The 23,673-nt window shown below is 35.0% G+C and overlaps 1 protein-coding gene across 1 annotated transcript in view; it reads left to right on the forward strand.

The window, feature by feature from the left end:
• Positions 1-23,673, forward strand: part of LOC145671261 (oxidoreductase NAD-binding domain-containing protein 1-like) — a 43,093-nt gene that overhangs the window by 4,380 nt on the left and 15,040 nt on the right. Inside the window, exons 3-5 of the mRNA XM_081740182.1 lie at positions 1,064-1,205; positions 7,310-7,540; positions 19,163-19,262. Of these exons, the coding sequence (XP_081596308.1) occupies positions 1,064-1,205; positions 7,310-7,540; positions 19,163-19,262 (473 nt within the window). The remainder of the gene's footprint in view (positions 1-1,063; positions 1,206-7,309; positions 7,541-19,162; positions 19,263-23,673) is intronic.

Here is a 23,673-nt window from a genome sequence, read left to right on the forward strand (position 1 = left end):
AAGGAAATAATACTAATTTGACTCAATTTGATACACATTATCAAATAGATTTTCTTAATATGCGCTGATGAAGAGTTGCATTTTTTAAAAAATATAGCGTAACTATTGCTATCCAAGTATTTCTAGGCTAATTAAGTTGTTAATTCCTCGCTCATTTGGACGAAAATTACTTGTGAGCAGTAGGAGAGGAAGGAAATGAGCATAATTATGTAATATTGGGTTAATGGTTAGCTCATAGACTCTTATAGCTCAGTTTTAACTGATTTTTGATTGTGTGAGTGTTCTTGTGTAGTTACACGATGTTGACAAAAGAGGATAGATTTTCACTGTAAATCGAACTGAGATTGAGTCTGTTGATTTTAAGTATATATATGATTTGTATGTGCGCTGTCATTCTAATACATATTACATTTGACACACATTTAAGTGAAACGAACGGAGCGAAAGCTGTCATCTTAAATAACTGCACTAAAATATTCTTTATATTAATTATTTTAAGGTACATACACTTGATTCAGCATATATGAAAATCTTCCGCCTAAATTCAGATATTTTTGATAGAAGTAATGTAGAATTCCGTTTTTTTAAATGTGATAGGTTAATTGTATTTCAGAAAATTATCATTGAGTTTATGTAATTTTTATTCAGTTATTTGCTTTCATTTATTTCTTTGCATTCCATAATCCTTCATATCAACAGACAGCTCCCAACATTCGACTGCCTTTTCTTTCGAAACATTTTCCGGAGCCCATTTTCTGTAAGATTCGTTGTGTTGCTTGTATGTAGCAATGTTTCATATCCTAAATATGCGTTACAATACGCAGGTATATACAATTGTATATAATTGTTTGGATGTACCATACTTCCTGTAGGAAAACAGCGTATAATTCTATCATTAAAGAACTTTAAATTGTCTTTACTCATTACAAGGTCTTTATTATACGTTTATCTGTAATCTCCTCAGTGTATGAGTGCTTCTTATGAAAACAACTTCGTTTCGAATATAGCATTATATAGTATATTTGTTCATGTAGTTAGAATGCAAGTGAGATATTCATTGCAGGATAGATATGGCAATTCCAGGTGTTGAAGAAATAGGAGGTTATTCGATATATTCTAGTCCAGGACGACTTCGGAGAGATCATTGTATTGATCTAGCAGTGAAGTACGCTAAATATCCTCCAGCATATTGGATACATAAACAGGTAAAGTATTTTTATTTATAAGACATACGTAAAGATTGTATCCTGATTACATTTTCAGATGTACTACAGTGAATTTACTGTGCTATTTCGCTAATAGTGCTACACATTTTCGTTAATACAAAAGGAAGTGGAATTGTTCAGCCTGAAACACTTCATTACTAGTCTTATATTTTATCGATCACCTTTTCCATTCAGTAACAGATGCACTAGAGGTTATTAGAACCAAAGTCTGAAGAATGCTGTGGATGTTTGAGTATTTCGAAATGTATTTCTTGATGAATGACTTATGATGTATAAGGCGTGACTGGGAGTGTTATTATTAACAGATTCGTTCATTTGTTTGATTGGAGTTCCCATTGAGAATTAAATTCGAATCTCTCGTGCTCCTTCATACACTAACCATACATCCACGAGGGAGCTCATTTGTTCAACAGGTTGAGTATTACTTTATTCATAGATACCATAAGCACAACTTCTTACAATGTACAGACTACAACGTATGAATTTGTCAAAGAAATATTTCACATCTCATACATTCAGTTTGTTTTCATGTAATAAACACAATAATATTTTACACGAAAACTGCTGTGTATAACAATGTAGTTGTAACAAAATAACTTTTTTTTTAAACATTTTTTAACTTCAGGCTAGTTCATATATTTTGAACACGTATTATCCAACATTTCCTTCCCTCTTTTAGAAAAAAAAAGAAGAGAGGGATGGTTACTGACCCCTTCCAATTAACTAATACTCCCATCTGTCAGGAGGCCTTCTTACTCTGGTTGAAGTTCTAGCACTCGAGTAACTCCTATTCGATCTCATCCTATCTAACAAATCTCTTGTCATTCCTTTTTAAATTCTCTCCAGTGAAATCATGAGTTTGAATCTACTTCCCATGTGAGAACCAGTTTAGTTGCTGTCTATGACAAATTCTTTCTTCTTTTTTTTCTCTTCTTTCTTTAGTATGGGTAATTACTGGATTTCGTAATTTTGCATATTTGCGTATATTTTTTCCTGATGTGATATTGATAATGCTCTTTAAACAGAAATTCGTTGCAGGTATTTTGGAGTAAAAGAACAGAGTTTTATAGTGCATATATGTGCGTATTTCGGAGGTTAGTGCATGTGTATATCGTTACTGCATATAAGTATATGTTTAAAGGAATGAGCAAATTGATAATTTTTAACGTCCAATAACTTTCTTCATAAATGGAATTTCAAGTTTCTAATATAAATAGACTCAGTATTTTGAAATGGTTCATTGTTGTCGATTAGAATATCTTTCAAGGTCATGTATAGGGAGAACAAGAAAGAACTGAATGATTCATCCTCCCGGCATTGATGCATGATTGTCACCTGTTTAGAAGAAGACATAAAACGGTGTCAAGTCACCTACGACAAAATTTCCGCGTCATTGATTTCGGAAGTTAAAGTTGATAATGTGTGTGCGGATTTAAAATTGTGTGGTTCTGTGGCAGTATAAGAATGCCGAAAGAAATATCTTCAGGTTTTCTTCTGAAACAATGGATTGAAGGCGATGAGACGTTAACAATTCAAGAAGAAGATATATTTTGCAAAGCGTGTACTAAACAAGTAATATTTTTAAAATAAGTAAGCTTATTTTAGAAGGGAACATTTCCATTTTGTTCGGCAGCAAAAACTCAAACTTGAGCAGCGCTGTTTTCTGGCCTTTTCATATTTTCATAGCAGCATAGCAAACTCCAAGTCCGGTAAGGAGTTTGTACAACTATGAAACAATCTAGATGTGTCTTTTTGCATACTCCGACAGAGATCATCCCAAAGAAACGATTGAAAACTGTAATTTGGGAAGAAATGAACAACCTTTATAAAAAAATAAAAAAAAAGCTCTACAATTAATCAAAATATTTGCTTTACAAAATCTAAAACTTGTAGCAGTTATTTCTGAGATAAGTTCCCAAGTTTCCCTTTAAACGAGTTTATTAGAGTATTTAAACTTGTGTTGTTTTGATATGCATTTCAGTCTTTCGAAACATAACTTTCCTACTAAGTCTTGTGTTATGTTTCCCATAACTTTACCTTTTTCCCATTCACGCTCCTGTTCGCTAAAATCAGTTTACTCCATGTAAAGTATCAATATTATACATTGCAAATTATTGCCGTTTGAAACGGACAATGATAAGCTAGAAGAAAATATCCTAGGAATTACACATAATTGGATACAAGAAAGTAATTTCAAGTCGATTTATTTTCTTTTAAACAAGAACATAAGGTTTTGAATACAGGCTTTTAATACAGTAAAAATTATCTTTAACGTGCCCCTTATTAAAAGAAATTTATCTTAAACGGAAATGCTTCACGTTCCATAAATTTAGAGGTTTAAAAAAAAAAAAAAGAAGTTAAATTTCATTGATCTGGCGGAACCTGTGATATTAAAATAAGCTTTTTAACGGAAATTTTCAAGACTAGTGACATCTAAAACGCTTTAAGGGCAAGATAGAGTGAGAAGCAAGGGAGTCTTTATAACCAGAGATTAAATTCGAGTATGATTGCCAGGGAGACAGAGGCTCGATCAAGTTTATCTTGACATGAGAAGGTAGCTGAATTGATTCATGGCAATAAAAGACCTTAATGTATTAGATATTAAATACTCGATGTCAGTGGCGCAGCCAGAGAGGCTGACTTGGCTCAAGCTCTGATCGTAGTACAGTGATATCAAATATGGTTTCTTCTTCCATAAGTATGTTCCATTTGTGATCCCCAAACTTTTATAATTTATCAAAAAATGAAAAAGAAAGAAATTTAAAAAAAATGTTAAATGTTAAAAATGTTAAACTCCCAGAAACTCTATCTTTATGTAAGATTTCAGCAGTTATATTCAGTAATGTTAATATTGTTTTCAGCTCCTTGTTAGCATATGCATCAAACTTTACCACCTGTGGGTGCGAAAATAATCATTAAAATAGATTCAAGTTTTTATTTTTTAAGTTTAATTTAATTTAATTGTATTTTTATTATTTTCTTTTCTTTTTAGTACTGAGTTCCTTATTAACTAAATTGTTAGCAACTTCACTGTGCGTAGTCGCTAATTCTATTCCTCGTGGGAGCACTAAAAGTTTCCGGTATTGACTTAGCATCATGAAGCACTTAGAGAACTACCTCAATTAAAAGGTAGCAAACTCCATCCAGTAAGCCAAAAATAATGGCCTCTAGGAGTCGATGCGCTAACCACTTATCACGCAGTTGAACATGTGCCTTCTGGTAGGTCTTCATTGGCAGTAACATCAGGAAGTTCAGTTTAGTATTTCTTTCTGTCTGTTAGCTAATTTCATCTGTATTTCAGTAACGAGTAATTAGAGAAAATTGAAAAGAATATCACAGCTTTATTATCTGTCTCTCCTGCAATACTCCTCACATTTGTGTACTGAAATAAAATACTAAACTTCGTGTATTCGACCATGATGGATTTGACCCAACCATATAACCAATATTTCAGCCGGTGACACATTTCAGTCTCTAGGAGTCGGCTTCCAATACCAAATTTCAGACATCGGACTTTATATAACGGCTTTTAATATATATAGACCCTCATGATTGTTATATAAGGTCATTATTAGCCCTTATGACGATTTTATATCTACGCCACTGCTCTCTCTGTACAGAGCATATGGGAAAGACAAACAGAAGTAACCAACTCAAAGCAACACAATGACATACATAAGTATATAATGCTGTTAAAAATATTATTGCAAAATACGTATAAGTATTGAAAACCAGACGTTTAGTTTAAACAGAGATTTTGTAGAGGAAGCGCGGTTACCCTGTGAAATTGGTGCCGGAATCAGTCCCCTCTGCTCCTGAATTTAATTCCTGGTTGTAACTTCTGTATTAATAAATCGACAGTAATGCTCACCAGTTATCAGTAAACAACTGCAGCTGGTAGCATGTAACAAACTATTTTATGGGTCAGACATTTCCCACGAATGTTCCGTCTTATTGATTAATTCAGTAACTTTAAATTTAAATCTATTATGAATATTTATAAATAAATATGCTATTTAATTAATATAAATTTTAATGTATAGACAGAAATTTGCATGCCAGAGGATGTCTGATACATAACTTTTTTTTATATATGCAAAAGTGTACTTCAAAATGTAAAGTAGTTTATATGATGAAATAATAATCAATATTACTTAGCTAATATTGTAATATACAGCGAGATAAGTCTGAAAACTACATTTAACACGAAGTTTGAAGCCATAACTTCCAGTGAAAAGTAGTATTTACTCGTAAACTGGTATGTTGTAGTATAAAATCTCACATTAAGTGACCAGGCTAAAGACCTTTGATGTGGAAAAATTAAATTATAACGTTGAAATTTATGTAAAGAGTCAATCTGAATATACAAATAAGCACAGTTTAGTTTCTTATGTTCTGCTGCTCTAGTTTCATGAGTTTGATGTCAAGAATTGCAATTATTAAGCCGAATTAATTAATAAGCTATCTTTCTTTGCGATACTATTCTGTCTGACTTGTCAACGCTACGATTATATGATGGAATGTCGCTTTAAGCTACCTATGCTGTTGTAATAATATAAAGTAATGTGTCTTATTCGGATGATGTAATGTGTTTTTGTCTGTTATTGATTTTAAATAATTTTATAATTATATGAAGGTGGCATGGAGAAGCGTTTACATGTATTTTGCAACAAGTGAACAAATCAGCTAGGTTGTAATTAGTTGATGGAATCTATGGTTTACTTAAGTTTGGTCAGCTGAATCATAAGTCAATGTTTACTGTATGTTATAAAGCAACAAAACATACGCTTAATAAAAATTTGTAGTCCCTGAACTGGACTGATACCTTATTTCCGAGGATTAATAAATTAATGTAGATAATTTTGATAAATGTGTCATGGCCATAAGATTTCGTCTGAGTAATAGAATATCTTCCGTGCATATTCCGAGTCTACGTCACAGGTGGAGTCCGATATGTTAATCAGTGTGTCAGCGGTATGGGATGGTTCACACGGACTCAACATCACCGGTACCAGCTAAAAGACCTAAAATAGACGACTTCCATGTATAGATTTCTTGCCTTGCTGCACTGAGAAGCTAAGATAGGTTCGCGAACATGCCGAGAGAAGGACAAATGAAAGGCAGGATGGCACAAGCAGAAAGAAAATAATAATAAAACAAAGATAAAACTTACGAAGAACAATCTTGTTTTTCCTCCTGTCAATACAAATTCTGAAAGAAAAAACTAGTTGTTTGAAAACTATTACTATTTAAGTAACCTGCAATTGATAACTAAGAAAAATATAAAGTCTGTATTCTCAAAATGGAAATCCACGTGAGTAGTCAATTTAAAACTTAGGAAAATTGTTTTGCAGGATTAAGAACACGAAAACTATTCTGAATCATTGGGGGCCTCAGTCCCCTCAACAAAAATACTGAAAAGGTCTGAGCTCCTAGATTCCAGTTCCTATGCTTTCCTTCTCACCATTCCATAATGTGTACATTATATAGTATGGTGAAACCTATCTTTAGAAGATCTTCATTTTTCAATTTAGAAAACTCCTAACTTACTGAGGGGTAGTGGCTCAGCGGTAAAGCACTCACCTGTGCTGCATGGGGTCCTTGGTTTGATCCCAGCTTGCGCCACATGAGCTTTGTGGTGGACACACACTACGTGCGTGGGTTTTCTCGGGGTTCTCCCGTTTCCTCACACTTTCTTCATTCCACCATTTCATTCATTTCTCATCATCACCGTCTCCTTTAGCCTAGCCAGCATAACCGTGGGACGTAAAACTCACAGATTTCATTTTTTTTTCTAACACAGGCTAATAATAAATAATATATTGTTCCGGAAATGAAGTCAAAAGGGGTAAAGGTATGGAAGTAACCAGCTTACACATTTCAATAATAATCACTATTCACAGAATATTTCAAAATAATAATATTCACAGAAAGTAAGTAAATTAAAGCCAGCAAACTGTTGACAATATCATTTCGTTCACGGATTTTCCATAATAATAATAGTGTTTAATTAATGCTCCAACGAGGCAAATAAGAAACAACTTTGATTCAATTATATTAAAATAGATTTATCATTCTTGCAGTGTCGTGTTGGGTCAACTGTTGCACTTAGGATAGGAGGAAACTTTTATTACGACGAATCGAAAGCTAATAGGCCTCACAGTCTTCTACTGGTCGCTGGAGGAGTTGGCATTAATCCATTGTGTTCAATTTTGCATCACGCTGTTGAAATGAAGCAGAGAAATAAGAAGTATCCACTTGGACAGGTTATGCTTTTGTACTCTGCGAGCTGTGTGGAGGAATTATTGTTTAAGGTAATTATTGACGTACACCTAATTCAGTGTTTGTAGGTATTTGTAGGTCACTGATCTTTTATTATTATTATTTTACTTCTTTCTTTCATATTATGTTACATCACATTGTCTTATAAATTAACAGTAAATACTGTACTAGTGTGTTTTCATATTTAGAAATATGGTCATTGTCAGATTCGTATTTGAAGAGTTGGATTTTCAGAGGTATACCATAAGCTACGATACGCTAATTTGGCCATAAGCTACAGTCCAGTAATTGGTACCCAATAACGTCATTAGATGTAGGGACGACATAAGGTATCAAGTACCCAGAAAACAGTGCAATTAAATGACATGCTTTGACATCATAGTTGATAAATGTTAGGCAACGGATATGAGTGCTACGAACGATATAAGCGCCCTAGCAAGTACTTGTCATGTGACAATGATTAGTCAGCACTAAAAAGAAACAGTTTTCTTGACTCGTCGGCGAATTAAAGGTGGTTATCACTTTCTCTCTTTAATTTTTTTTAAACAGATATCAAAACTCAAATATAGTTTTTTCTAGAAGTACAAAAGATTACTTGATTACTCAGTAAAGTAGTTTAAAAAAAGTCTTCGTTTCTGTTAAGTTTGTCATTTAAGCGTACGACATCCTTATTGATTTCAAGATGTATTCTTTGACAACGTGGAGCATATCAAAAATGAATACTATTTAACTACTATGAATATAATATTTTCTAATTACTAAATCATTACACATAATAATTTTAATTTCATTATTTAATGTTCGCATTACTTTAGAAAAAATGAAAAAGTTGCATTCTTAGTGCATGTTCTAATAAATTTATATACATAAAGACCTGGTGCATGATCCATTAAAGCCCGGAAATTTGTACTATATGTTTATGTTAAAACTTGAGACGCAATTATAATTATTATTTTAGTTTAACCCGTCCCACGATTATGCCTTTTTTAGGATGAGAAAGGAAAAGGAAAAGGGAGTATCCCGAGAAAATTCACGGAACCCTATTTTAAAGTAATGTCTCTATATAATACAGGGAACACAATAGTAAAGTGGTTAGAGCGTTGGTTTTCGATTCCCGGCCGGTGTTTCCGAATTTTCGGCTTCCACACAGCATCGTGAGGCAAACTGGGGAGTCACGTGAATTAAAGACGTAACGGCCACTAGGTCTAGCAAGCTCCTAATACGCCTGTTACAGACAGGACGATGCATCGCGCTGATCACATGTTAATCGCCAGACTGGACGTAGTTCAGCTGGTCGCTAATAGATGGTGGAGCGGCTGGGATCCACAAAGGGATGTCACACCAAGTGGTTTGGTTTAACTATATAGTACAGTGATAATGAGCATGATTTTATGGATTCTTCATTTATGTAAAATGTTACTTAATTTGCTTTGTAAGTTAGTTATAGTCATTGGTCAGTAATAAGTTGCTTAGAGAATGCCTGTAAAGTCAGAAATGATAATGCATATACTAGAAACTTTAATGCACAGTATCCTTTTCTTGTCGAGTTAATTCTTCTGGGAAAGAATTAGTAGTTTGTAGTATAAAATCAAATGAAAATAAGAACTAAAGGTAAAAGAAACGAAGAATTGCATTGTCAAGAGTTGTCAAAATACGAACATGCGAGTCTCCTACCTTCTTGCTTGATGGTGTGGTAAAAGTTGTGCTCAAGTGCGTACTGCTTACATCAGTTTTTAAACTTTGCCTCTTTCTTATTATTCAAAAACGCATGATTTGTTCCCATCAAATGCTCCGCATCCAAAATAGGCACTTTGGTAGCAGCGCTTCGAAAGGGAAAGAATAGCAAAGCATTGGCAACACACCTCGTTGTTTGCTGTTTGAAATATTCAGTTCATATTTTGATATTTAGTACAATGTTACTTTCAGAATAAATTAGTGCCTTGGCAAATGCAGTAGAATTTGTTGTAGTTTAAAAAATCACACATGGTCTTCGATTAAGAAAAAAAAAAGTTCATAAGAAGTTGTTAGCTATAGATACAAATGAAAGATAACTTTATACTTGTTTCGATAGCCATACACCCTCCATTCCAAAAGAAACCGAACTTTTGAAAACAAATAGTACCACTAGTGCCATCTGTTGTAATATTTTACCGGTAGATGGCGTAGTCCCTCATTGACAACTGGTATAAATGTCATGACATTTGGATGCACGGCAACAAAGTTATTGCGTTTCAACTGTCAGTGTGTTGTGTACATCGGTCGGAAAATGAGTTTCAAACAACGAGCTGCAATTGAGTTTTCTGTTAAACTGGGTAAAACTTTTAGTGAAACGCACCAAATGCTACAAACTGCATACGGTGATGAGTGTCTATCCCGTACGCAAGTTTACGAGTGGTTCAGGCGATTCAAATCGGGTAGAAAGACGCTGGATGATGACGAAAGATCAGGCCGTCCCAGAACCGGATTATCGGAAGAAAACATCGAAAAAGTGCGTGAATTCATTAAACATAACAAAAAATCGTCGGTGAAAGTTATTGAAATGGAATTAGGCATTCCTCAAACAACCGCATACCGCATTTTGACCGAAGTTTTGGGCCTTAAGAAGGTTAATTCGCGGTTTGTACCACACAAACTCACCGAAGACCAAAAAGTTGATCGAATTGCGCATTGCAAAGACATCGTTAAAAGTGCTCGGCAGGATCGAAACTTCTTGAAATTGATTGTAACTGGTGACGAGACGTGGTGTTTTGAATATGAGCCCGAAACAAAGCGGCAAAGTGCTGAATGGAGAGCGCCGGATGAAGGAACACCCAAAAAAAGTCGCTTGGTGAAGTCAAAAGTTAAGGTGATGCTTATTTGTTTTTACGATTCAAAAGGAATTATCCACAAAGAATTTGTTCAACCCGGCCAGACAGTCACTGGAGAGTTTTACTTGGGCGTCATGAAGCGTTTGCTGGCAAGAATTCGTCGTATTCGGCCCGAATATCGCGAAATCGGCAGTTGGACTCTTTTGGACGATAATGCACCATCACATCGTTCGCGACTTGTAACTGAATTTTTGGTCAAAAATCACATTATTCGGTTGCATCATCCGCCCTATTCACCAGATCTCGCTCCGTGCGATTTCTATCTGTTCCCGAAACTGCATTTGGCGATGAAAGGAAAGTGGCACGCATCGATTGATGCCATTGAGAAGGCGACGACCGCCGTCCTAAAGACCATTCCAATAAAGGACATGGAGAAGTCGTTTGACAACTTGTTGGAGCGTGCAAATATGTGTATCGATGCAGAAGGGGAATACATTGATTAATAAAAATGATTTGTTCCAAAATGTACATTGCTTTTTTGTTTTTTAAAAACGTTCGGTTTCTTTTGGAATGGAGGGTGTATGTGTTATTTCTTGTTGGAATTCATTGCTTTTCAACCTGGTTCGAATTCTGCTGGGTGATTGGGCGATTTTCTTTCTTTTCTTTTCTTTTTTTTTTAAATCCATTATTCTTGACGTACAATTTCTGGTTTTATGATTCATTCCCTTACTTCTTCCCTTCAGGAAAAGTCACACTTTAGAAAGTCGCTAACTGTTCAGCGTTTGTTTCTGACGATTTTTCAAACACTACGAAAACGATGAATCCCAGCATTAAAATCATAACGATTAAGAATTCTTGGAATACCGTGAATCTAAGTTACATGTGTCTTTTGGATATTGGTTATTGCTGAAAAATGTGGGAGCAAATCTGCTAAGACGTCACAGATCGAGAGTTCAGATTTCTCTATGATGAATGATTTGTGATTTTAAATAGTTATCAGTTAAGACTACGGTACAATAGATTTCCACCTCATTGAGTTCATATCCGTTTTGAGTGTTTTCTAATGTTTTCTAACTTTAGGTTTGTCTAGTGTATGTGTAATGAAGATGCTTCTTTCTTTTTTTTCTTAAATCGTTTATTCTCCCTATCAAATATATGAACTATCAGTAGTGCATCCCTTTCTCTCGTACCATAGTTAAGGGCAGATGCTCAGTAGTAGAGCGCTTATCTCTGGTGTGTGAGATCCCTGGTTCGATCCTCAGCCTAGGAAGTTTGTGATGGAGAACATAGTTTCCGTGGGTTTTCTCGGAGTACTCCCGCTTCCTCATTCCACCAATTCTTCCATCATTACTCATTTGCCTTATTCATCGTCTCTCTTAACCTAAAGGGCATAATCATGGGACTAAACTGAAAGATTTCATTTCATTTTTTTCCAATATGGCGGGCTGGGACATCCTTAAATAAGTTATATAGAGCTCCTAGAAATTAAACGATTTTCCAGTTCTCTACCTCAATTGCAGCGTTAAATATGTTCTCAGCCTTCTATATCAAGTATTACCGAGTCATTTGGCTGCGTCTTGATATTTTACTTGAAGAATATACAGACATATAGGGCCTTATGCAGAGTCGTTCTGACACGTGATTAGTGCCATACTAAAGAGAACGACTAACGTACGTTTCCTGCAGTAGTCAGGCCTTTGGTATGACGCTAATCATGCGTCAAAACGACTCTGCATATGGCCTATGAAGTTCACACTGGGGCCATGCATTAAAATTTGAATCACTTTTTTTTTTAAGTTCAAAGGTAAAAGCGTTTCTTTGAAAGCAATTAAAAGATCAGAAGGTGTAGAAGTCCCTAAAAGCGTTCGTGTCAAGTCACGCGTGTACTCTTGCCATATTAGGGCACTTCAAAATCGCACATTTATGTCTCCATCAACAACTGAATTAGTTCACTTTTAAAGTATAGTGATAATCCATAAACTAAAGTATATGCTATTCTGTCACGTTGAAACTACATTTTCCCGCAATCTCAGTGTCTGAGAACATAAATGGTACCTTCAGAACGTTCGCAGTAGTTCGTGTTGATGTACCATAATTCTGCTTATATAATGTTATCTTCTATGGAAACTTGCTGTAAGCTACTTTATTTCATCCCGGAATTTCTACCTACTTGCATCGTATTATCCATATTTGAGCACGTATCATTACCAGAAAACCTTTAAGGAAGGTACAGACAGATAAGGTACAAATAGGATGACATTCCAAGTCAGAAGGTATTGGCTTGTTTCCTTGATTTACGAAAGCATAGCTGTTCCTAATATTGAAATGGACGTGGGCAACTGAATATGCTTTTTACGATTCATGTGACTTACTATCACATGCTGTCCTATGTTACTGAGCACAAAGACGCTCCGGTAAATGTTACAGCGAACAAAAAATTTGTCACCTTTTGGTACTTGGTACTTTGCTAATCCATGATAATTATCTAACAGTCAGAAAGGATGTAACGTGGTCTTGGAGTACTTGAAAACTGACATGGTTGTTATCTGCACGGAACCACTGAATACAACGAAGGTTGTACACCACAACCACAATACCTCTTTCTTCACTTTCGATCTTGGCTCTGTAAAATAACTATGCTAACCCAGCACAAATCTGTTACCATGCATTCTGCCCCTCCGCTTTTCGACCCCCTTTTTGTACAGCAATATGCTGTCGTAAGTAAAAGCCTGTTGTTGACGATTGCATTAAATTTGTTTCCCCACGTTCCCCGCTTCGATCCACTGTATAAATCAATTTGCATTTGCTGCCGGTACCTCTTTTTCTTTTTTGAGGTACAGACAGTGTTTGTATGTAGTCTAGTCGTTTAACTCTTTGACTGCCCATGGTTAGTTTTGAGGACGGTGGCGCCAACGTATGTTTGCCTTATGGTCACGACGAGGCCACGAAGAGATATTCAAATAATACGTACCTAGAACCTCAATATTCAATATTTCAAGTTGTTTTGAACCAGATCTGACTTCTGAAACAATACGTGACCCGCATATGGCTCACAGGGCCTCAGAGGAACAAATTTAAGTCTAGGCTCTGTGAGCCATATGTGGCTCACATGAAAAACAAGGAAATTGACACTTTTTTATTAATAACTAGCTCAAATAGCCGTTCTTCGCATGGGTCAGATAAAATATCTATGTAAACAAACTGAACAACGAAAGAAAAAAGTATCGGTCATTTTCTACTACTTTTACATATCCCGGTAATCGCCCCCTGAGACTCCCTGGTTCGATTAAAAAAAAAAAAAAAAAAACGCCTCTGGCCTCCAGCCGATGGGGCTGTATTTGGAAGTAAATGCCTATGGGAGTATCACCATTCATCTCAACGACCGTGAAAACTATGGATTTGACACTAATATCGGTTATTTTGGATTATTTTTAGATGTCTCGGTACCCCCCGGTGACGCCCGGCCTGCAGCCGAATGGGGTGAATTTGGAAGTTAATGCGATCGGAGTTTCACTATTGACCTCGGCAACCGCGAAAACTATGAATTCGATACTAATATCGGTCATTTTCTACTACTTTTACGTGTCCTGGTAAACGCATGATACAAGTGATAATTATTGATGGAAAATTAATGTACCTATACCATATAACAGTAAATATAGCATTTTAAGCACGAAGTAGAAAGTACACTTTGATATCTGTATATGTATCCCATACTTAAAGATTGAGTCCGATAAAATTAGTCAGGCTGTCCACGTAGTATTGACCCAGCGCATACGCTGATGTGCATCTTATATCAGCTATTTTCGTAAACTCATACATACTTCCGAAATAAACCTGTTTGCGAATTAACGTACATTACAATGAAAAAATAGAAGTTCAAATACGTGTAGCTGTATTCCAAAATCGTTTCATTTGTGTGATAAACTACCTTCACTTAATGCAGGAGACAGGAAACTCTGATAAAATCGAAACTAGTGGAAACGGAAAAGACAAAAAAGATTGGTATTATGGATGCATCGAAAAATTCGGTGGGACCTCTTCCGTTTCTTGTATTTGTAGATGATTTGAACGAGTACATTACTTGTCATTTTCTTATGTATGTTGATGCTGATGACTTAAAATTCTACTGTTCTATTGATTGTATTGATGACTGTGCTGTTATTCAAAGTAATATTTGATAATGTTGTGAAGTAGTCTTGCAGCAATGCCTTACTTTTAAATTTCAACAAAACTTTAACATACTTTTTTCAACAAATCTAATCCTATTAATTATAGATGTTATTGATAATATTTCAGTTAAGTATGTTGGGTTTACCAAATAGTTGGGTGTAATATTTGATAATAAATTGTTATTTAAGAAGCACTTTACACTAATTATCTCCAAAGCTAGGAGAAATTTAGACATTATCAAATGAATCTCTAGTGTAGTATTAATGAAAACTTGTTATATTTTGTATCTCGGTAATGTTAGAAGTCGTCTTGAATATTGCTCTAGTGTTTAAAACAGAAGCATATAGTACTTTTACAATAATATTGAACCTGTTCAAAATTTATTTCTTTTCTGATTGCGTTGGAAGTTTAAGTTTTTATCATTCAAAACTAACGATGTAACTGGACACGTATTTGGACTCTTGAAACTGTTAGAAAAAAACTTTTTATGATCTTAAATTATTACACGAAATTCCAACTGATAAACTACAGTTAATTAATAATTAATATTGTGAATTTGCATATTTCTTACACTGCTATTAGGAATTACAAAAGTTTTAAGTGTGTACCTAGTTTAATTGATGTATCTATCTCTAACTGTTTGTCTACGGCCAGTAATTATTCTAATCTTACTGATATATGGAAGATTTTGGTATTATAAAAAAAAAAAAAAAAAAAAAAAAAAAAACCAGATATCATCTTTAATAATACAATGCAATACAGTGATGACTGTGGTCGATATCTTTATGCATGCCCATTTGTTTCCTATTTGTACTAACGATTTTTTTGTTTCCATTATTATCACTATTATATTTTAGTGCATTTTTTTTACTGTACAGAAAATTGTTGTTCCTGTGTCTGTTATTCCCTGATGAATAAATAAATTTTACCATTAAATTGTTGATCCATTTACATCTAGTGGATGATTCAGCAATTTGATATTTCACGTTCAAGTAAAAGGAAAGATAATGCGCACAATTATAGAACATAGGTTTGTTACACATCGTTAGTGGAAAATACATATAAGTTTCTAAGTTCGAAGTTGCCAGCTATATAACAAGCACTCAACTCAACCACATCGGAAATCATCTTATAATTTTCATTTCAAATGTTTTTAAGATCTCATTGTTAGCAAATTGAAATTCCCTGATTTTTCCTAGTTTTCTAGATTTGTCATCACCCTGCATATGCAAAGGTTCATAGCTGCAGAAACAAATTCCCACGTTTGATTCCGTATCATATGTCGTTTAAGGAAAATTGGTGAAGCTCCGCACGTTGATAGAGGTCATTAAACGGAATGTTTATATGCTAAAATGTATAAACTAACAACTGCCCAATCAGCTCAGTTTTGCATTTCAAATACTATTGTCTAGCTATATTGTGTGATACAATACAATAAAATAATATAATATTAAATACTTACAACAACCTTACCAATACTGATTAGAATTGTGCCCCATAATCAAATCACCCACTAGGCCCTCCAATGTTTGTAGTATGTAATCATCTTCGGTTTTAAAGAAATACCCCAGTTCCTGTTCCTGCTAACATTTCCACGGCGTGGTGTACATAATTTCACTGTTGTAATTACGATGCCCAAAGTTTTGTCTTAATTTTAGGAAGTCTCTGATCAGATAAGTGAGCTCCCTTTGTGTTACGATTCGAAGAGTGTGTTTTTCTAATAGTCCGCATTTAATGGAGGTCTTTATTCTTCGCTATTTTGAGATAGACTGTTATTTTTGTCAGAGTTTATAGAGACATTTTCTGAAGGAAGTCCTAGGAACTAGGAAGTCCTTTGTCATCATGCACAGGCCGAACTGCAGAGGGTATATTAGAGTACATAGGTTTTGGTTTTCTCTTCATGAATATTCATTTCTTAATAGGAGGAACCACACGGATATAACAATGAGTAGTGTGATTGATAATACTCCTTCTAAAGAATGGGTACTGCAGAAGGCATGAAACTCCTTTTTCATCAAGTGCAGTAGAGGTCAGTCTAATTTTTGTCTTGATCCTCTATCCAACAGCCAAAATATGCAATTTTTATTGTTGGCGTTATTGAACACTTCCTCGAAGCAAATGTTACTTCACCGCAATAGAGCAAAAAATATTGACTTCTTACCATTTAAATAAACTAAAAAATCCTTATCAGATGAGAATTTTACTATTATGTGATAGACGTGCAGCGAGAGTAGCCGACAACATGAAGATACAGTATTGTGAAAAATATAATGAACTTTTCAGTGTTGGCAACTGATTAAATGTGAAAAACACAACATTTAGTGCAAAAACTGTAATTTCAGGCCAAGTTCGTAACTCGGAAACTATAAATTGTAATATCCTTTTCAAATTCAGTGGCCCCAGATTAGTAAGATTTAGTTATAGTTAGTGTTATTTCCGTAACGTTTTGTGTATTGAACAGTGATATTCACAGAAATTTTAAATGCAATCGTCCTTTGCTCACATATTTCTTAAAGATTAACGTTTAGATTTTTTTTAAAGAAAGATGTTCAAGGTGTGTTCATGTAAAGATGTTTTTGGTGAGATACCAAAAAAGAGTGATTAAAAAAGGCTCCTGGTCAGATGGTTAAATAGTGCAAATTAAGTGTTCTGTGAAGAGGAGAGGAAATGAATGCGATACCTCGAAGCAAAGCCAAGAAGAGATACCAATCATTTTAGAATATTACGAGAAAGTTAAATAAGTTGTTTGGCACATTCGACATTAATCTAGGAAAGAGTAGACAATCAGTTAACTGAGTTTAAAAAGGTACTCCACGGGTAATACATAAAATAGTCGGGTTATCATGTTACACGTACTTTTGTGAAAAAAGCAAACATATAAACATAAGATTAGAGGAGTACATGAAGGAGTCCAAAAATAAAATCTAGTATCAATCTATCAGAACATATAGTCAGAAAATATAATAATTATGATATACATGAATAATATCGTATATAAAACGATTATAGAAAAGGCAATTTGTTGAAACCTAGTAAATTAGAATAGGTAAACCAGAGTATAAATTTGGATTGTGGCCAATTACATAAGAGGTTAGACAATCTTGTCTTGGCTGCTATATGAGTTGGACGAAGAAAAAGAAAGACAGGAATGTAATTGTCAGTTGACAATGAGTACGCAGTAAACTGCCACTTAGTTCAATCTCGACGTCAAATTGGTCTTTTTTATACAACTTCCAAGATGATATTCAAAGCGTTTATTGTTGTATCATTTTAATAATCTATTTTGTCTGACAAAGTACGTTCGCGAAGTGTCCCCTCGGGATTCGTGTAAAGTTAGTATAAATGCAAAGTTCTCCGCGGCCCAATGTGTATTGTACTAATTTTAGCGGCCAATACCGGTAATCTACTTATTTATGGGCCTTCATATATCCGGAATTCAATCATACACTACTATAACGCTTGGACAAAATTGTTTTTAGTTTCTTTAGATGTAACTGGACATGAATAAGAGCATATGCAAAACAAATTGGATCTAGTACTGCATCTCTGACACATGTTACCCACCCTGTCCACCATCTGTCATATTGGATCTGTTATATTGGATTCAACTTTCGATTTTTCAAATGAGAATAGGTGCAAGTGATACACCAAATTCATGTACAATTTCCTCGGAAATTCATTGGTGTACAGTAGTGAGTTTTACCGTAGCTTGTACCGTTTGCAAGGTATTGCATGTTAAATGTTAGGCACTTCACAAATATTGAACCAAATAGAAAGTTGTGCAGGGCCCCGTGTGTATATGTAATCTTTTATGAGATTTTTCGGTAACGAAATAGTCTCTGATGCACATACATACAGACATACAAACGTCAATACGAAAATAATAGATCTCTACCCAAATCTGGTTGTATCTAGATTTACATTAGGCACTTTTACCGTAATACAATGCTCCTTTGTTATAACATGTGAGTAATGACAATCACTCACAGAAATGTAATATGATTATGCCACTAATGACAAGAGTTTGATTATACCTACAGTACTTTTCCAGTTAGAAATTGTTCTAATTTGTCAACACCAGAAACGTAATCGTAACTGATATTACTCTTCAATGTCTACTCGCGAAGTGCCTGGAGGGATTTAACATGGAATCCCTTCCAAATGGTACAAGCTACGATAAAACTCACTTCACCAGTGAATTTCCGAGAAAATTGTACATGAATTTGATGTATCACGTGCGCCTATTTCCATTTGAAAAACTGAAAGTTAAAAGCAATTTTGTCTCCGAGCGTTATAGTAGTGTATGATTGAATTCTGGATATATGAAGGCCCATAAATGTGCAAATTACCAGTATGGGCCGCTAAAATTAGTAAAATACACATTAAGGCGCGGGGAACTTTGCATTTGAATTAGTTTTACACAAATCCCGACGGGACACTTTGCGAATGTATCTTGTGAGTTCGGAGTGTAAAGACGGGTCTATAAAGATTGAACAGAGCACTGAGTGCGATTTTTTGTTGTTAATTGTATACTGCTCCAACGCATTATGAAAAAAGTTACTTGTGAATAATTCGTACTTACAATTATATGCTAGGAGCGTAATCTGATACAAAAATGTAACCTGTTTTATGAAAATATAATAAAATATTTTTCATTTATTCATTTCTTTTCAGAATATTTTCGACAGTATAACGAAAGACAATGATTTCGTCAAATGTCATTATTTCGTAACTAGGCAGCCCGTGAATGACAGCTCAGATACTTCTTTAAATAGTAAGTATATTTACTGACTCCTTCTTACGGGAACGAAAAACATAATTTTATATATATATATATATATATATATACAGCGCCGGATCCAGGATTCTCTAAGGGGAGGTGCACCAATAACTACCAGTACATTTGAGTTTTTTAAAAGCCTTTAGACATCTGTGATGTGAATGAGGAATTCCTTTGGAAATGCTAAATGTCTGCTCTCGATGAATTCTTTTCCTTCAACCTTCAGAAAATTGACTTAAACTATTGATTTTGTAAAACTCACTGCTAGCTTCTTACTTTAGGTAGTGTATATTTACAACGAAGAAGGGTGCACGTGCACCTTTGCATCCCCCTAAATCCGGCTCTGTAGATATATATATATATATATATATATATATATACCGGGTGCACCATTTATAATGTCCCACCTTTATAACAGAGGAACTAAGAGAGTGAGAGAAGCGAAACTTTGTACAAAGCAACTACAGGAAGGGGGACATCTATCCATGTATTGGATAACATCACTAGGTGAACAGTGTTGCCAACCCAATATAAAGTTATGATTTTTTAAATGGAATGACCTAAATTTAATATCATAATTCGAATCAGCAATGAAAACAAAGACGAAAGAGATGACACTCGCAGATCAGTGTTGCATACTTTCTGAGAAATATTGTAAAACATATGTCAAATTTAAACGCCTTTAACACACACAAGGAATGAAGTAGTAACTATTTGTGCACATTAAATGAAATACTGGAAAGAACTCTTTAAAATGACTTCAAGTTTAGAAGGATCAGTTAAACAGTGTTGCCACAACAGGAGAGAGAACAATTGAGTTTGGAAATAGTGCAATAACTTCGAAAAGGTCCCTAGTACAGTATGGGTTTAAATGCATAGAGGAAATCAGTACGTCATAAGGAGCATTGTCACGTTTATTTGAGATCGATAAGTCAAGTATTTACCAAGATATTCGGTACTCTGTAAAAGCTGAGAATTTTGTGCTGTACAAGATGGTAACGCTGTTTCAAAATTCCCTTTTTTCCCTCTGCCTTGGAGAAATATTAAAGTACTAATCTGTGACACAAGTTATATTCTGTGACATGCTGAATTAAAGCAAAATATTTAAAATAAGGAAACAGAATATTTTTTTCTGTTTCATGAATTTTGTAATGTATGTTACAAATAATTGTTTCTTGATCATCATAAACATATATTTCTTTAATTTAATTTCTTTCTCCTGAATATAATTTGGAAAAGACAATAAAACGTAGATATTAATAGTTGTAAAAGTTAAACAGAAAATACATAGGCTAAGTTATGTTAAATGGTAGCAAAATTTTTCAGATCATCCAATATTTATACATACTGACCAATTTTAGGGGACCATACACAACTTATTTTGTATTTCATTCACCACGAAATTAACTACAAATAATGTATAAATTGTTTTTAAGAAGTGAGTTGCATTTATGGATTCATAGGTGCCGACTCCCTTATGAGGACCCAAACGTTACGAGTAAAACTACAGCACGTTGAAATATGCCATATAAGCTATAATGGAACAAACACCAAACAACTCCTGTTAGATATCCATTAAAAACAGGAAATGTATCTGATCGGAAATGGAGAACCTGGTGGGTCCATGAACGATTGGATCCGTAGTGAGTTGACGAGTAAACGAATAGAGTGTAAAAAAATCAAATCTATGCTGGATAGCCACAAAAAACAAGGAAGTATTTAACCAAGTCAGGGCTGGGCCAAAGTAGTGGAAAATCAAGGTGTCTATAGGGACCAGGCGCGTTAGCAAAAGTGGGTATGCTTGTAAACAAAATAGTGTAAACATACTGTGTAAAGAATATTCCATAGTTCTGCAAATTATATACGACATCGTATTACTTAGCGCAGCGTAACTAACTGTATAACGTCCCACGTTTATGCCATTTAGGCTAAGGGAGACAATGATTAAGGCAAGTGACTGATGAATTAATGGGATGAGAATGTGAGAGAAAGCGAGAGTACCCGACAACCCCGTTATCCACCGCAAACTTACTGGATCGGAAATCGTATCAGGGACCCCACGCACCAGATGTAAGTGCTCTACCACTGAGCAACCGTGCCCTCGCAGTTTAACTTTAAGAAGGCTTAACCACAGTATTTTCCTATTATAATTCAATCAAAATCTTTTGTTTTTTGTACAATGGTTCACAATAATTGAATACATAATTATGATATACTGCAAAATGATATATCTGAAAAGCGATTATTCTCGGAAAAATACGAAAGCGATCATTTCATCTATTTGAACTAAACGAAGTTGCAAACTCACACGGACTTTTGTCCGTATGGAGGAGGCATTTCAGCGACAGTGTATATGCGCATGATGATAAGCGTTCCTATATCAACATCGAAACTCTATATGGAAAGAATTCAACTGAAATTTACAATGTTTTGCGGGAGGTTTGTCGAAATAGTGTAGTGGATCATAGCACTGTATTTCGGTGCTCAGCTCGTTTCCGTGAAGGTCGTGTAATCATTGCGGACACCTCAAGATGTGAAAAACCATCAACTGCAACAGACTACACTCCTGAGATTATTGTGAATGACATTTTGAGAGAGGGTCGACGAAAATATGTAAGAAAATTGCATATGAGACCAAAATATCTGTCACTTCACTTTACAAAATTATTACTGAAAAGCTGAAAATGAAGACGAGATGGGTTCCGCATGATCTGAGTTAAGAGCAGAAAGCATGTTGCAAAAGAATCGCAGAAAAATTACTTCAATGTTATCAAACAGAAGGAGATCAGCTTTTCAAACGACTGTTGCAATTAATGAAACCTGGATACGAGAGTTTGAACCAGAACTGAAGTTTCAGTCGTCACATTAAAACAGTTCAGACTCTTCACGCCCGAAGAAATTCTGCTAGCAACAATCAAACGTTTTACTCACGATGATCTTTGCGTATGATACGAATGGAGAGATGGCTACAATAGAGTGACATAGGGGACGTCTATACCAGGCGAATATTACAAGCTGTTTCAGCAAAATGTTTTGCATCCGAAAAGTATTGAAAGAAATCCCGACATTCTTGCAGCTGATGTATTCTGAACGATAATGCAAGGCAGCATACTGCTCTACAAGTAAGAGTGACACTTAACAAGTATGGATGGGAAATACTTTCCTTCCCAATATAGTCCTGATTTGAGCCCGCCAGACTTTGAATTGTTTCCCAAATTAAAAGAACCACTCTGCGGAAAACGTTTTGATTCGATTGATGAAGCTTTCAGTGAGGTGACCCGAGGGATCAGATACCTCAACAATGAAGGTGCCCTATCCAGAACACAGAATTTGCCAAATGTTGGGAAGTTGTTATAAACAAGTATGAAGATTGTATTGAACGCCTGTAAAGATATTTTGTACAATAAATTATTAGCTTGCATAACATCTTTCAGTGTGCAGAACTTTCGAAGTGATTGTCGTACAATATATTGCAAAAAAATTTCCGAACAGTTGCTAGGACATAATGTTGTACGTAGCGGTACATCTAAATACTAATTGCAAACATTAGAAGCTATTGGTACCATAACAAATAACAGTCTATGTACCACGCTAAATAACAGTATATGAGTCTAATTTCGTAATAATGTTCGCAAAATTTGCGAATCGCAAACGAACGCAGAAACGATGCAATAATAATTATTATTGCATATCGATAATCGAAAAAAAGCCATATTTTAAATTTCGTTAACACAATCCACTGCAGAATGATGCCGTATAAAACATTTTAAGACATTCAGTAATTACGACGTAGCAATTGTGTGTGTAAGAGAAAACTTGAACCAATGATTTTTGTGATATTAATGCAAAATTCACAAATTTTTACGTTTGCTGCAGTATCATAGACGGAGTTTACTAAATGTATACTAAACTAAGCTAACTAAAGCCAACCTACGTATCCTAACTCATATTTTATGTTCAAGGACAAAAAGAAAGAAAAAAAACACCTAAGTAAAATTTTAGTGAATCCCATCAGCACTATATTACAAACCTATCACGCATTGTTGTGCGTGAGCCAGTGTACAGTACATTACGTCAGTCTTACTACTTGCTAGTTCTTGCATTTTGGTCAATTTATTTACCTTTGAAAATGAAATGAAATGAAATCTTTAAGTTTTACGTCCCACGGTTATGCCGGTTAGGCTAAAGGAGACGGTGATGATGAGACATGAGTGAAATGGTGGAATGAAGAAAGTGGGAGGAAACGGGAGAACCCCGAGAAAACCGACGAGCACGGTGTTTGTCCACCACAAAGTTCACTTGGCGGGGGCTGGGATCGAAGCCGGGACCCCAACCACCAGAGGTGAACGCTCTACCACTGAGCCACCGCGCCCCCCTTATTTACCTTTGAATTTATAGTAAATAT

This window comes from Thermobia domestica, chromosome 15 (genome assembly GCF_964235325.1).
Source record: "Thermobia domestica chromosome 15, izTheDome1.hap1.1, whole genome shotgun sequence".
Classification (NCBI taxonomy): Eukaryota; Metazoa; Arthropoda; class Insecta; order Zygentoma; family Lepismatidae; genus Thermobia; species Thermobia domestica.